Here is a 16,505-nt window from a genome sequence, read left to right as displayed (position 1 = left end):
AAATTAATTCAGGCTAGAATTCAAGCTGCGCAAGATAGGCAGAATAGTTATGCTGACTTGAAACGACGCGAGGATGAGTTCGCCATAGGTGATAAGGTGTTCTTGAAAGTATCACCCACTAAGGGCGTCATGAGATTTGGGAAAAAGGGCAAGCTAAGTGCTAAGTATGTAGGCCCATATGAAATTTCAGAATGCATTGGAAAAGTAGCTTATAGATTGACATTGCCAATGGAGTTTGAGAAGATGCACGATGTATTCCATATTTCCCAACTTAAGCCCTACATCCCTAGTGAGCGTCATGTCCTAGAGCTTGAACGAGTTCAGATCGATAGTAGCCTCACATATGAGGAAAGACCTGTCAAGATTCTCGACAGGAAAGTGTGTAGCACACGCAATAAGGATGTCCACATCGTGAAGGTCCTTTGGTCTAACCACGAGTCTGAAGAGGCAACGTGGGAAGCAGAAGATGATATGAGGAAGAAGTATCCAAACTTATTCCTTGAGGTGAGTTACGAGGGCGTAACTCGTTTTCTTTAAGGGGGTAGAATGCGATAAATTTCGCGCTTTTTGTCTATTTTTATGAGATTTTCATGCGTATGTATGCCTACGTTGGGCAATTTGCACACGTTAGTGCAAAAGAAGTAGATTCTCCGCATAAGAAAATGTGTTCATAAGTAACACAAGTGTTTTAAGATTGGAAAAGTGCACAAGTGGCACAACTCTTGTTAAACTTTTGAAAACAATGAGTTCAAACTTTTAAAAGTATGTGAGTATTCGTGTCAAGTTTCGGGACGAAACTTCTTTTAAGGGGGGTAGACTGTAATCTCCCATAATTTTAAAGGATTTCATAAATATATTTTGGTATTTATATATTTATGTTTAAACATAATCTAGTTCTAAAATGATTTGACTATTTAAAAAGTTTGACTATTTTAAAAGTCAAATGAAATTATTTTATGGATTTAAGAAAGGAGGAAAATATTTTAATTAAGCATGTTTTGATAAAAGTTTTAAAAACTAATTTATATTGGAAAAGAAGTCTAATGGACTTGAGGAACTCAAAATCCTAAATGGATAAGGAAAAGGAGTCATATTGATGATAAAAGTTCTAATTTGCTTATCCTATTCATCATCAATTTTAATTAAGCCCAATCTCTTTTTCCTAAGCCCAAAAGGAAACCTCTTTATAAAAAAACCTAATACCCGATTATTTTACCCCACACCAAGAATATTTTCTCTCTCCTCTCTCTCTCTCAAAGATTTCAGCCAATCCATTCTTCTCTCTCTCCTCACGGTTTTCTTTCCCTCTCTTCACTCGTTTTTTCTCTCACCCGAATCTGATTGGCCAGATTTATCATAGTTCCGTTTGTTTTTAGCCAAAACTTCCTTCTTAGAAATTGTACATCTAGAAAGGTTATTGAACTTAGGCTCAAAAGTCACTCGATTCCGATTATTATTCTATCAGTTATGGCCTCTGCAAGTTTTGCAATTCTCCTGCCATATTTCACTCGCGATTTCGGTATTTCACTCTTTTTCTCCCTTTTTCTTTTCTTCTTCCTCAAGTTTTCATTAAAGGCTATGTTTTTATGCTTTCTTTTAATGTTAATCATGATTAGTGGTTTTAATTTACTGTTTTAATAAGTAATCTTGATTCATATATATATTTTATATTATAAGAATAAAAATTCAGATTTGTTTATTATTGTTAGATTGTAGTTTTAATCATTAAAGCATGAATTTTTAGGGTTTTAATTACTAAAAAATCATAGTAGCATATTAGATACTATGAGATTGATTTAGATTATGATTTTAAACGTGTTTATATATGTTTAAAGAAGGTTTTATGATTTTTAAAGTTGTTGGAATTTCATAAATGATTTTATTTATGGAGTTTTAAGAATTTTAATTACTAGTATGGTAGTACTATGCTAGGAATTAAAAGTAATTGGAGTTTTGATATTAAAACCAGCTCTTGAATATATTTAAAGGGGACTTCAAATATTTTAGAGTTGATGTATTTTTTATGTAAGGGTATTGATTTTAGTTATATTGATTTCTAGGCGGAGAATATTCTGTAGGACACTTTTAAGGAGTTAAAAGTGGCCTGCCGACTAGTTTGCACAAGGTCATACATACCTGTGTGCTATGTGATTAGTATTATGATTTATGGAGAAAGAATTTTAGTATCATGTATAGGGACTTGTTGTGTTCATATATGATTTCTGGTATTATTGGTTGTTACATGTTTTATGCCTGTGTGCAAGCATGTGATTTTGAGATTTATTATGAGTAAAGATTTTCATGTTTGTATGGAATAATTGATGCAAGCATGTGGAAGGAAATTTATTTATTAATTCGCATGATGAATTAATATTTGTTATAAGGATTGAATCATGTTATTCATATGTTCCCTTATATATTATTTTCACTACTTCATGAGGACTGTAAGTTGAAATTACGCCTATGTAAAAGTAAGTTGGATTGTTGGCTTGGTTCAACAAATAAGATGAATTGGATTAAAGGAAAAAATAATCTTGGGTCGTAAGTTGTGATCACTTATTAACTCCTAAGATAAAAGAAGTTTATTTGTGATTATTTGATTATTTCTGTGTTGCTTGTATGTGTGTGTCATATCAAGTAATAATTGGTAATTAACGTAAAGTGTGACGAGAATAGGTCTCTATTGTCTCTTTTCAATGTATTTGTGCGGGTGGGTGATCGATAGGAGAACAAAAGGGAGATCATTTTTAGAGGTTTCATCCACTTAGCATATGTTTAGCTTCCGCTGGAACTCTCAAACCCTTAAGTAATTAGTAATTAATGAACGATTGACTTGGTTTTAAGGATTAATGAATTTGAGTTTAGTATGTTTTAATCTAGCCTTGCATTTATTTCCAAGGAGATAAATGCGGCGGTAGCGCCTCCTGTCGAGTCGAACCCTCGTGGATTTTCCCCCAATCTCGAGTTTTGTTAATTAAAGAAGGATCCGGGTCGGTGGGGGTGTCACAGAGAAGCATAACTTGCGAAAAGTTCATTCGCTCAAAGCAAGAAGTAATAACTTGCGAAAAGTTCATTCGCCCAAAGCGAGAAGTAATAACTTGCGAAAAGTTCATTCGCTCAAAGCGAGAAGAAATAACTTGCGAAAAGTTCATTCGTTCAATAGTGAGAAAGATAACTTACGAAAATTCATTCACTCAAAATTGAGAGATATAACTTACGAAAAATTCATTCACTTAAAAGCAAGAAATACAACTTACGAAAAGTTCATTCGCTAAAAAAAGAGAAATATAACTTGCGAAAAGTTCATTTGCTAAAAAGCGAGAAAGAATAGGACATAGTGATGAACTAAAATATAAGGATATAGCGTAAGTGTGCAACTGTGTGACACTAGCTAGACTGCAGAAGGTAATTTGTGTTTATGTTAGATGTAACACTAGACTTGAAAATCCGTATGTGTGAATCGATGATTGATGCTAGGATCCTATGGCTAAGGATGATCGATACATGCAATATTGGACACAATGTTTGTATAATGCGAAATGCAACTATGTAAGGCAAAATACAGAGGTATGACGCTAATGCAGAGATATGATATGATGCTTTATTGTTCCTCTAAGCTCAATTTTTGTTTAGAAAATTGTTTTTGAAAGAGGTAAAATGGGATGCCCCAAGGATGATCCATGTAGGTTATGTTTGATTCAAAATGTATTGTAGAACGAGTCTTTCATTTTAGTTTGTTACAGGCCTAATTGAACCCATAATATAGTTAGAATCTCGTATTATTTTCTCGTACGAGTCTGGAGCCCACAATCTTTTGTATGGATTTTGAAATGAAATCCTTATCAAGGTACACATGAAGCCTATGAAAGAGGACAAATCGGAAACCCCCAAGGATGATCTCTTCATTTAATAGATTATGTTAGATTAGAAATATGATGTAAAACGAGTCCTCGTAATGCTTGAGTTGTATGCTTCAAGTTATGTATGTAAAGGGCCTAAGTGAGCCTATTAATAGATCATATATTCGTGTAGGTTTAAAGCCCAATATTTCGTAATGAAGTCTTTAGGAAGGTATGATTGGAGCCCATGATTTTCTGTGGGGATCAGTGATGAATCCTCAGTAAGTGGAGTTCATGAAGTATCCAACTTTATTACTTAATTTTGAAAATATCTCGCCGCGCTTAGTGGAAGTTTCGACAAAAGATTCCATGTAGGGTCCCTACCCCATGATTTTATTTCCCCTACGCGATGTGAGCACATATTTGACTACCCCGTTGTTAATGTTTTATTAAATACGTTTTCGAGGTCGCCAACAAGTGTTTAGAGGAAAACTTATAAACCTAATTGGATATGTTTGAGGGACATCTTTGGGACTTATCATATGTATATATTTCTCTATCCTGACTCCATAGATGGTCAATGAAGCAAAAAATGAGTTTGGGGGTTGAGGGTACGAACATGGTCATGAATCGTGTTGCTCATTGCTGGCTTCTGCTTAATGCGATTCATAACAAGTTTTATGCAAAAAAATAACCATATAATGTTTTAAGCACCCTAAAAAATATTAATTTAGGTTAGTTCAAGAAACATATAAAGACTACTTTTTCAGTGACTAGTTATTTAATAATCATAATACTGTGTTACTAGCAAGTTGTCCATATTATCATATTTAGTTAGAACATTTATTTAGAACTTAATTAACAATAAATACAAGGTCATAAATATTGCAATCAATCATAAAACGAAAGAAAATAAAATTGCTGGAAGTTAGTACTCCCTTCATTTTCGAATGTTCTTCCTAAAGAAAACGAATGGAGTATGAAACATATCATACTTACCATTACAAGAATATATTAATAATCTACATGAAGAATAGTGTGTTAGTAATTTCAATAAAATAATAATAAGAAATAAAATAAAATTTCTTAATGTAGTTGACCCTCATTAATTATCCCACAATACAGTATCGCTCGTAATCTTGGATTGAAAATTGAACAAGACTCAAAAAGATTGTGTAGATACTCAAATATTGAAATTGGCGTCCAAAAAGAATTGCCTTCTAGAACTGATGTTCTGTATTAAGGCTCCGTTTGGTTGGATGTAAAATATTTTCAATGTAAAATGATTTTCATGGAAAACAATTTACAATGGAAAACAAAATTATAAAATTAGTTTTCCATTGTTTGGTTGCGGGTCCGTTTGGTAGAGTGTAAAACGTTTTCCTTGAAAACTATTTTCCTATTTTACATTGTTTGGTTTGGTGTAAAATATTAAAATGTAAAACTTGGGATGGAAAACCATTTTCCACCCATTGAAAACATTTTCCCCCAAAATTGGGAGGAAAACATTTTCCACCACTCCTCTTTGTACATTCCTTTTACTACCTCTTTCATTTTCCTTGTTTTCCATCATTTTTTTACATGCAACCAAACAATGGAAAACTAATTTTATAATTTTGTTTTCCATTGTAAATTGTTTTCCATGAAAATCATTTTACATTGAAAATATTTTACATCCAACCAAACGGAGCCTGACATGCTAAGTGCCGAAGTTCTCACTTTTACCAAGTGGTAACTTTATGGGCGGATCCTTCAATTTAGCATTCCCTTGAAAGTCTGTCTGGGAAACAAATTTACTGTCCAAATAATCACAAAATCATAAAAAGATAATGTAAGAGTTAAAGAAGAACATGCTAATCACCGTTAAAAACAACCATCATCAGCACTGTAGCACGTCAATTCCTCTCAGGAAAATAAAAGGAAATCAATCAGACCCAAAGCTGCTTTGTGGCCTCCATTCTTTCAACTAAGCCGTTAATTTCAGCCTGCATTCTGATCTTCGTCTTGTAGTAATCAGAATGTGAATTCTCTATTATCCTCAGCTCCTCCATTTTCTTTCTTCTCCTTTCTTCAGTCTCTTGCAAGCACAGCTTTGCAAGTTTCTCAGTGTATTCTGCTTCCAGCTTTTCAGTTTTTGCCTGCACCAATTGCTGATACGTCTCTACCTCTTTTCGTGCTTCATCTGCTCGATTCTGGAACATTCTGGCTTCCGATTCCTTCAAGCGAATGATACTTTCCAAGCTGTCAAATCCATCCTTGTTGGAGGACTTCCCAGGTAAGTCGACTTCCAGGGTTCGATCACTTGAAATATGACGCTTAGGAGTACTATGATGGAAATCAAAAGAAACCAAGCCCTGCAGCATTGTACCAGAGGTAAAATAACTAGAGTTAGGGGCCAAATTGGAGGATGGAGGAGGGAACGCATCATCTAAGCAATGTCCTTGACTGGCTATAACGTCGTTTGCTCCAATACCAGCAGTAGGAAAATCTGTCATGTTCTCCTTTTCTGTAACAGAGGAAAGCCATTAAGTAACATGCTAAAATCCAAATGCGACACAAATTATCATGTACATGTACACAAAATGCAATTAACTTTGTCAACGAAAAATCAACATTAGATTTCAAAGCAGACAGAATGTTGCCAGTGTTATATGCAGAAGTTATGATGAAAACAACAGATCAAAGTACTTTGTTCATATTGCAAACAACAAAATATACTCCCAATTAAGCGAGATTCAAAGTTGCACAATACCAATCATAAAATTAGTCACCTTAAGAATTCAACAGTAGGAATTGAAACATAGATCAAATACAAGTTCACATAAAGTTCCGAATTTTGCATAATAACATTGAGTTGCTTAGGGAAACGGGACCAGCAATATACCAGAAATCAGGCTGTTACTGTTCCAAACGTGGTAGGACAACCATTACATATGAATATGTTGTTATAGTAAATTTTATTTGTCAGTTAACTACGGGTGAGTTTATGCCTCAGACCCAAACCCAACCTTCAGACGGTGCCACATCAGCTTTCCACTAATTTTTACCTACTTTTTATTCTTCAGACTCACTCCAGACTCATTTCAGTTTTATACTTTATCCCTCAGACTCACTCCAAACTCTCTACCAAAAGCTGAATATATTATTTTATATAACATTTATTTTATGTTTGCATTCAAGGCAGGCAAAAAAGAAGAGAAAAATAATTTGTGGGGCCCATAAGCAAGTCTGAGATTGAGTTTGGGAAACCAAAACTCAATCCCAGACTCACCTTTGCATTTCATAAGATTATCGCAAGTCTGGAGCGAAACTCTCCAAAGTCTGCGCTCAGACTTGCTGCTCCAGACCTGCGATATTCTTGCTCTAACACTATGGAGACCAGGAAGGATAAGTTCTAACTTTTGTTGTTGTTAACTTTAAGATGTGGCATAGTTAAGGACATGCTTGGATGAAAGGTAATGCATCGAGGAGGGTAATGGACACAAAAAGTAGATAACAAAGTTCAATTTAGGTGGGATTGGAAGAGGATATCAATAATGCAAGGAATGAGAAATGAAGGGGAGTTATTCCAGAGGACAATACATTATCCTATGGGATGGGTCCGCAATTATTACCCCAAAAATTCCAACTTTACCGTATGGGAGTTTTTCCCGGGGGGAATGCATTGCACTATGGAGAACAGAATTCTAACTTCTGTTGTTAACTTTCAGAAATGACAGTTATAATTTCTCCCCTCTTTATACACTTAACACCTTATCACACATACCACCTTCATTTATCTTCAATTTCTTTAATTTTTCTTCTACTATGTATATCATTACCCACAATCCAAGAATGCCCGAAGTATGACTACCTTTGAGTTCACATATATTCTACTTTATATAATATCTATACTATTATTAGACAGTGTTCTGCAATACATAATATCTATCACATGTGTCTTCCCTCCCGTTCTAAGGTGTTCCTTTCTTGCCACCTACACTTTTGAATAAAGGTCGTTGTTACGCTTAAATCCATGACCTAATGCAAAAAGAAAAAAGTAACCTGTGTATTAAGCCAAACCATTTCTTATTACTCCTACCACCTGAAAGATGTATATATTCTGCTCAAAAGTGACTAAAAAAATAAGAGACAAAGACAGTCAAATTAATAACACCCACATTGGAACACATGGGTCTTTCCTTTAGGATTTGACAACAAACCAAGCAACTACAACACCCCAGCCAAATCCACCACAAGATATGGATTCAGGAGTAAGAAGATTTATTGCAGGTTCAATGCAATGGAAAACAATCTATAAACTATAACTAAAACAAAGGCCAAATGATGTCCTTCCCCCCTAAAGCTGCTAATGTGTCAAGCTATTATGCAATTTTTTTACGCCTAAATGCATTGATGATGTCATATACGACCTTCGTTTAACAATACATGCACCATTTGCTTTTTTACGTACTCAATACTAGTGGCGGATCTTGGCCAACTATTTAATAGGTAAATTAAAAGTTTGAGTGTAAAATTTTAAATGATGAATAAAAACACTAATACACACCAAAATATAAATATACTATTATTAATGGCTACAAAGAGCTTGTAGCTAATGTAATAAATCAAAATCTCAAAGGTGCAATTTTTAGAAATTGTTTCCATTTATTTGTTTGACCATTATGAAATATTCAAGAAATTGAGTAATTTTTTAAGAAATTGAAGATATAGTTCATTAGTAACTAAATAAATTACCCCAGTAAAAAAAACTAAATACCATATTGCATTTTTTAAGTCACAAAAAAAAGAGATAAACTTATATTTTATGATTGTTAGGAATGAGTTTCAAAAAATAAAAAGTACAATTATAGTTAAATAAAAAAGGAAGTTTCTTAGAGAAAAAGAACAGAAGATATTACAATCAATGGAAGACTTTTCTAAATTAAGCAAATTGATATAAGCCAAAGATAAATGGGAAGAAGAAAGAAGTAAAAAAGAAAGCAGGAAAAGAAAAAAAAGAAAGAGAAACATTTAAAATGAAGAAAAACAAAAAAATCCAAATGTGTTGATGCAAGGTTTCAACTTGCAACCTTAGGCGCTCAAACGTCTTGTTACACCTTGCTTCACTACCACTGTGCCACAATTTGTTTTGTGACATGAACTCTAGTTTGCTTAATTTATCTTAATCTTTCGATTGAATATAATCTTTACGTTATTTATAAAGTTTGGTGGTTGATAGTATTGAGATTGAGATTCTTTGCGAAATTTAAACAAGTGAATGATGAGAATGACAAAGACAATGTTGAAGCTTTGGTTTGTTTTATAGTTCGATTTGATTGTAAATCTTATTAGATCTCTAATTTCTTACGTTTTGTTTATTTTCCCAATATTTAGCTCAATTTGAGTAAAAAAAACATGTAATTTTGTTTTTTATTAATCTATCATCTGAATAGGTAACCAATGAAGTCCTGGCATAGTGGTTAACATTGAGGTCCTGTGATGATCACAGGTTCGAATCTCCCCAACCCCATCTGTATTTGTATTGCGCTTGTGGCTCATTTGCACCAAAAAAAAATCATTTAAATAAATAGATTAAACTCTTAGTTTTTCATACTATTCATACTGTCAATTAGTTTTTTGACAAGTTTGATCATTAAGATCAGCTTTATATTTTTACATTGAAATAATTGAGTTCATAAGCTTAAGATTTTCTAGGTTTATTTTTTCTCAAATAAATTAACAAAAACTTACTTTTTGAGGGTTGAGAGGAAAGAAGATGGGAAGACAATCAGTTAAAATGCAGGTAAGTAATACATGGAATGACTCATTTGCCCATTTTTCTTTTGCTAGAAAGTTCTTCACTTCTCTTCATTTCTGATTCATTCACTACATTATTTCTTTTTTAATTCCTATTTTCTGGGTTATGTTTTCTGGAAATGTTGTTATAATTGAAGGTGATTTACTTTGAGATTGATGTTGTTAGACCCGTTGAATAGGGTTCTTATACAATTCGTTTTTGGGTCGGGTCATTTTATGGGCAGGATTTGATTGCATTTTATGTGAGGTTCGTTATTGAAAAATCTAGATTGTTCTGTGCTCACTTTCAATTATGCAACTTCTATTATGATTGACATAAGATAGTATTGTGAGTTTAGTTTTAGATTACTACCATGTGATGCAAACTCTATTCACTTTGATATGCTTAAATATCGTGTCTTATTTGAGTTTAAACTGATGCAAACTCTATTCACTTTGATATGCTTAAATATCGTGTCTTATTTGAGTTTAAACTAGGTAGGGTAATGCTCGATCTTTTTATTTATTTGAAGAAAATGAATTTAACATTTAATTATTTTATTGATAAAAGTTGCTACTAATTAGATAAATATGAATTTTTCAATTGACACGTGTTATTAAGCAATGTAAACGAAATAAGTCTCTGCTTCTATTTTCAATGTAGTCAATTATTAAAGATTTATATATATAAAGGGAGAACTTTAGAAGGGGAACCAACTCCTTTAGTAGGAAACTCTAAGAGGGAATCTAACTTTGTTGGCTTCTTTTTAGTATAGAGATAGTCTCGGTTGTAACATAGACTTTTGCGGGTATGGCGCATTCCAACAAAAAGAGTCCGAAATTTTGGGTTACTAATTGGTAGGAAGCAAACGTTTATTAATAATAATATGATTACAATTACGACGAGTATGAAAGATTTCTCTACTATTTGTTGAATTTGTTTTTACATATTAATGGTTGTAATTAATTTTTTTTTTCAATTGTTGCAGGATTGTAGGAAGGTGGGCGGATTTAAAGCATTTTCATCATGCATATTTCATCACTAAGTCTTTTAAGTGACCGTCTCACTTTAAGACTAACGTGAGACGTGATGATTTACACGTGTTTGATCATAGTCTAGCAGTGCAATTTAACTAAACTATAAAATATGTTAACTAATTGCAAAGAAATGTGCAACTATTTTTACAGAAGAACTTTTAATGAAAATAAGTTAACTTATAAATTAAAACTCATAACTATTAACCAATAAACCATAATTATCAACCCAAAACCATAACATCAACCAATCCACCATAATCATATCTCAAAAGAACAACTTTTAATCTAAATCTATAACTAAAAATCCAAAACAATAACTATTAAACCAAAAACCGTAAACGTCATCAAATTCTCATCATCAAGATTGAGGAAGACGCGGAAAAGGACGTTATTTCATCAAGATTGAGGAAGATGCAGAAAAGAAAGTTATTTGAAAGTTTCAAATGTTCGAAAAAGAAAAGAAAGAGATGTAGGCTTTAGAGAGAAAAGAAAGTTGGGTGGAGGAGAGGGAAATGGCAATGCAAATGAGAGAAAAATACGAGGGTGAGAGGAGAGAGAAATGAGTTTGGTAGAGGAAAGGGGGATAGAAAGAAAAATGAGGGATGAAACAGGAGAGAGAAAATATAAATAGAGGGGAAAATGTAACGATTTTACTAGTATAACTAATAGGTCCAAGCGCTTAACTAATTCCAATGTTAGCATGACATATGTTAGTCTCAAGTTAACACCAACGTGAGACCGTCTTTTTCAAGCATTTGCATTTGCACAAAGTTACATCTAAGTAACTAAAGTCGTGGACACTTCCAATAGTCATGTTTTCATGTATTTCTGACTTCCTCTCTATGCACTTCATCTTATCATTTTATCTTTATAATCCTTTAGTTAACATGTACCATATGTAGGATTTGTTATTGAACAATTAAAGAGAAATAACTACACACTTGAGGGGTTTTTTTTCCTTTCGATAATTTTGAGTCTGTTTAGTAGTTTGCTATTGGCCTTTTTAAGATGAAAAATACTAGCCTTCACAATTCATCAATCATTGTCAATATCATTATATATTTATTTCTGATAAAGAATCTTCTAAAAGTTTGGTTACTTAATGAAAACATTGACTCTATGGCTCATACTATTTTCCCACTAAATATGGACAACATAAGTCATATTTTCAATCTATCATAACCTATAACTAAAACCAAGTATAGTTAATCTAGAAAATGTTGTATAAATTACTACAAGTAATTCTTGTAATGAAATGTTCACAATTAATTGTGACGAGTTCATGACTTACTATATTGTCTTTAAAACCAACAATATCTTTTAAAAAACAGTGTGGTTGCTATCCTAGTTACCACTATTTTCTAGGCTTAGATGTAAAATACGCAACAACCCGGATGTGGTTAGTGATTCAATTGCCAATGTCTCGGGGAAATAGCTGAGCACTAGAAACTAAAAAGACGAGCATTGACTCTAAATAGGCCAACACAAGTTTCAAAAATATGAGACATGGTATCTATTTTGAATGGATCTATGTCAACAAGATGCAAGAAAACTACTTTTGAGATAAGAGTGTAAGGCGGTAATAATTAACTTTTGGATGGGCGGACTTTTATAATCCTTGCTAAAATAAATTAATATTAGGATCCAATAAAACTACAAACCCTCTTTAGACTTACAACAACCTCTTTGACTCTTTTGATTATATATTAATTCGCAATGCTTGCCACCTTTCTCTCTTATGATGACAACGCTTCACCTAAATGGATTATCTTCTAGGAAAAGCACATGGACTTGGTGCTTTGGCAGTCTCTCGTCTATACATCCCTACACGGACTATAGATGTCCCATGTACCTCACACACCAAAATTTATGGTCACCTCCCATATCGGTAAATAATTCATCCATCCCACAACAAAAACCATGCAAAATACACCTTACCAAAACGTCCCTATTATCAAAACTAATGGCCTTCTAATCATGTAATAGTGCAAATGCTTTGCATTGAAGTGATTCATGCTCCCTCTTCTACCTTAACACACACATGAACCTATTGAGAGAGACACATCCCACATTAACCAATAATCCATTGTTTTTTTTACTCATAAGTCCCAAATACTATCTCTCCAATAATTTCTAACATGTTGGAGAACTTTAATAATTTGGCCCAATACAAATGCTATTATGAATTTGGTGTACAGCATATTGGACTAAAAGTTCTAATTCTCAAACTAATACACAAATCAGCGTTCTGCATTGATCATAAATTCTAAACCCTAAACAGAAAATTACTACTTCACATGCTGATTCTGAATTGCTAATGGATAGTCAAACCTACTAGAGACATTATCTACCTGCTAATTGCCAAACAAGGACATGATTATGTAGTAAATAATGTTGACATGGTGATTATTACAGTAACCACAACCGCACAACAATGCATCTCATATTCCACTCTGATGGCAGGCTAACAATGATGCATGCATTATAAAGGCTTACAGGCTTGTCAGTTGTCACTGATCAAAACTGTGTTGCTTATCTGACTTCGCCTGAATGGCCCTCACTTTCTTGTTAAGTTCCCACATTACCAATAGAAATTATCACTAAACTATCAATAACAGGTTATATAGAATACACCTAGTTCCAGCACTTGGTAGGCAGGGGACTAAACTAAGCAGGCCACTTCAGGAAAAAATCAAGATTTAAGAATGACAAGGACTCAAGGAGTGGCAGAAAAAGTTGATGAATTCTTAACATAAAAACAATAAAGCAATTAAGCAGTTAATATGCAAGCATCAGAACTTTTACCAGACTTGGTAGTGAAGAAGTGAATAATGACACTGCAGGCATCTGATGGAGATATAGCCCTTCTTTCAAGTCTAGTAATCAACTCGGCAGCTTTAAGATATAGCTCTTTGCCTTTTAAATCTTCACTTCCTTTAAAGATTTTTCTAACACAACCAAGCTCCTTTACAAGTGTTTCCAAACCCCAGTCTTTAGCACAACAAAGAAAAACGTCTTTGACAAATCCGAACATTTCTGAAGCATGACCACATCCAAGACAATAGAACTGCATCTCAGTGGCACCAGAGGACCCCTTCAAGCTAGGGCCAGGTCTTATTAGATTTTTGTCAGAGCCACAGGCGGCATGACACCAATGTGAGCAAGCATCACATCCAACCCAACTACAGGTATTGCTGGCACAATCATAGTTACAACAGACAGGGCACATACACTGGCTGCAGAACCCCTTCTTTGTCGAGCAAATCTTACAATCACAATCATCTACAGGCAGCGGCGATTTACAGTTCATATTTCTACATCTCATGAAGAAGAAAATTTCAATCAGTTCACTGGTTGAGAGGCGTACTTTCCCTGCAACAAATTCACTTAGACTAAATTTCACAGCAATCATGATCTCCAATTGAAATCTGTCACACTTGGAAAGAGTCTCTCTAGTAAGATCAGACCTGCTTTCAAGCGAATTCTGCAAATAAACTAAGTCATTGTTTCTCTCAGGCGCTGCAATCAGACAGTTCAAGTACTCCTTAGCAGATTCAATTGTTTCAACAGGAAGATCACGAAATAATTGTGAAACGACAGGAATAGACTCGGTAATGACATCTCGAACAATCATTTCTCCTCTAGAAGGTTTGTGGCTTCTCAAATCCTCTAAACTATCCAAGCCTTTCAAATGGTCCAAAGAATGATTCATGGAGTCTACAGAACACAAATCCCTTCTAGGCTTGGCGGGCAATTCTGAGGGAAAGAATGAATTGCTATCAGAGGCAGCTGCTTTGTAAACACTGTTACACGGATCCCTATTGAACGGACGAGATCGGTTCAACATAGCATAAACTACACCACTTCCATGATCTCCATTCGGCTTAAAACGACTATGAACTGATCCATTAGTTCCCTCACCACCATTCCAAATTTGATCCGTCTCCCTCCTACTACGACTACCCACGGAATTTTCATAATATTCAGTAGAATAATTTTGAGTCAACGAGCAGCTAGGGTTATGTGATAATGAAGCAGCAGTAAAATCATCAGACCATGTTGCCTGAGTAATATTATTATTAGTAGCAGCAGCAGCAGCAGCAGCAGCAGCATTCGAAAGTACCACAGCTTGCCTGCTCCTCGATGATATGGGCTGAACTACATCATCACAATTTGGTGGTGCAGCATTTGATGCAGAAGAAAGCGAAAGCGAGACGTCAGGCAAAGCTAAAGACAGCTTGAGTGTCTGCGTTTCAACAAGCTTAGGCTTCTTCTTGTTGCAGTTTTCCCTTTTGTTTATATCCTCTTCATCGGCCGCTTCTCGTTTGGAAGTTCGGCCACCATTCAACTGTAGAAAGTCTCTCTCAACCCATTTATCCTCCTCGAGAGCTACCCCTTTCCCTTTAAGAAAATCAGAATTGAAAATTTTACCTGAATCTGGAGTTGTCATCAGCTCGGAGATTGAATCTCTAGGTCTTGATGAGGGTTTTGACTGAGACCCTTCACCTGAATCTCTAAGAAAACTTAAACCATTCGCTGAAAATACTAATTTCTCATCTCTGTTACCTGGAATTTGACCTGAATCTAGCTTTGATAGTAGCTTACTTTCTGATGAAGTCTCAGCTCCATAGCTACCATTTTCCGATTTCTCTTGAATCTCTTCTAGTAACATGCTCTCAACATACAGATAAAAACAATTACAAACAAGCGGATGGGGGTCAAAGTTCAAACAGCGTAGGAAGGAAGAGAGAGGAAAAAGTTGGGTATGTCAAAACTTTGAACAAATGATATAGAAGAAGATTTCGAAGAATCTTAGGCGCCTTCGATGATCTGGTCAAATAGTCGCCATTGTTGCTTTTTCTTCCAAAAAAAAAAAAAAAAATTAGAAAGTTTTTCTTCAATTTTTTTGATTTATTATGTCAGCTCTGCAACGGTACTTTAATACTTTTGCACCTTTATTTTTTGTTTTATTATTTTTATTTTTTGATTTTTACCATCTTAAATAATCTTGTTTTATGATTCACCTAGTTTTTAAAAAAGAAATTGAGAAATTATCAATGTTGATCTCGAATTTATCGAGCTTTCTATTAGTAACTACTCCCTCCCTTTCATTTTAATTGTTACACTTTGACATTTTACACTATTCACAAATTACACTTTGATCCTCGTTTGTGATTTATACATGAATAAAAACATAGTCATGTGGGATCTTGTTAGATTCATCTTAGTATGTATTTTACTAGTATGTATTTTTTATAATTTTTACAAATACAAAACTAGAAATATATATCGTCAAAGTTTTGCATTGACATGCGTAAAAAGTGTAAGTGTGTAGATTAAAATGAAACGGAGGGAGTAGTTATTAGGCCCGGGTTATGCCCAGGGTAAGAAAAATTTTATTTATTAATATTGTACTTTGATATGATATCACTAAATACAACTTGGTCTAGTGATTAAAACTTTAGTACATGAACTTGAGGTCATGGGATCAAAACCTATACTATGCAATTTCTAATTTTTTTTAATTGTACATGGATTACATGAACTAAAACTTCCTAGGGAGAGCGCCACGTGGCACCGTTCCTGGTTTACGCACGCCTAAATTAGAACTAATGTCTTGACACACGAACTAATGTCTTGGCACACAAACCAAGATACTTTCTATCTTATTTTGTCAATTTTGACCCTTAAGGGACAAAATGACAATCAATTCTTTAGCCGATCAATTTTTAGACATGCAAACCAATTTAAACTTTATATTTGACCCTTGAGGGGTAAAATGAGCGACAAAACTTTGATCAATATTTGCGGCATGTAAACCTGGATAACTTCAAACACACAAACCAAAAC

At 34.1% G+C, this 16,505-nt stretch overlaps 1 protein-coding gene across 1 annotated transcript; it reads right to left on the bottom strand.

Moving 5' to 3' along the window:
• Positions 1 to 5,531: 5,531 nt before the first annotated feature.
• On the bottom strand, positions 5,532 to 15,547 carry LOC104896860 (protein OBERON 3). The gene is made up of 2 exons (XM_010683649.3): positions 13,461 to 15,547; positions 5,532 to 6,345 (listed from the first exon to the last, which is right to left on the bottom strand). Exons 1-2 carry the CDS (start codon positions 15,325 to 15,327, stop codon positions 5,768 to 5,770), a joined length of 2,445 nt encoding a protein of 814 aa, XP_010681951.2. The 5' UTR covers positions 15,328 to 15,547; the 3' UTR covers positions 5,532 to 5,767.
• Positions 15,548 to 16,505: the final 958 nt, after the last annotated feature.

Source organism: Beta vulgaris, chromosome 6 (genome assembly GCF_026745355.1).
Source record: "Beta vulgaris subsp. vulgaris cultivar EL10 chromosome 6, EL10.2, whole genome shotgun sequence".
NCBI classification, from domain to species: Eukaryota; Viridiplantae; Streptophyta; class Magnoliopsida; order Caryophyllales; family Amaranthaceae; genus Beta; species Beta vulgaris.
The sequence above is the reverse complement of the archived record's forward strand: the minus strand, read 5'-3'. Positions and strand labels throughout refer to the sequence as shown.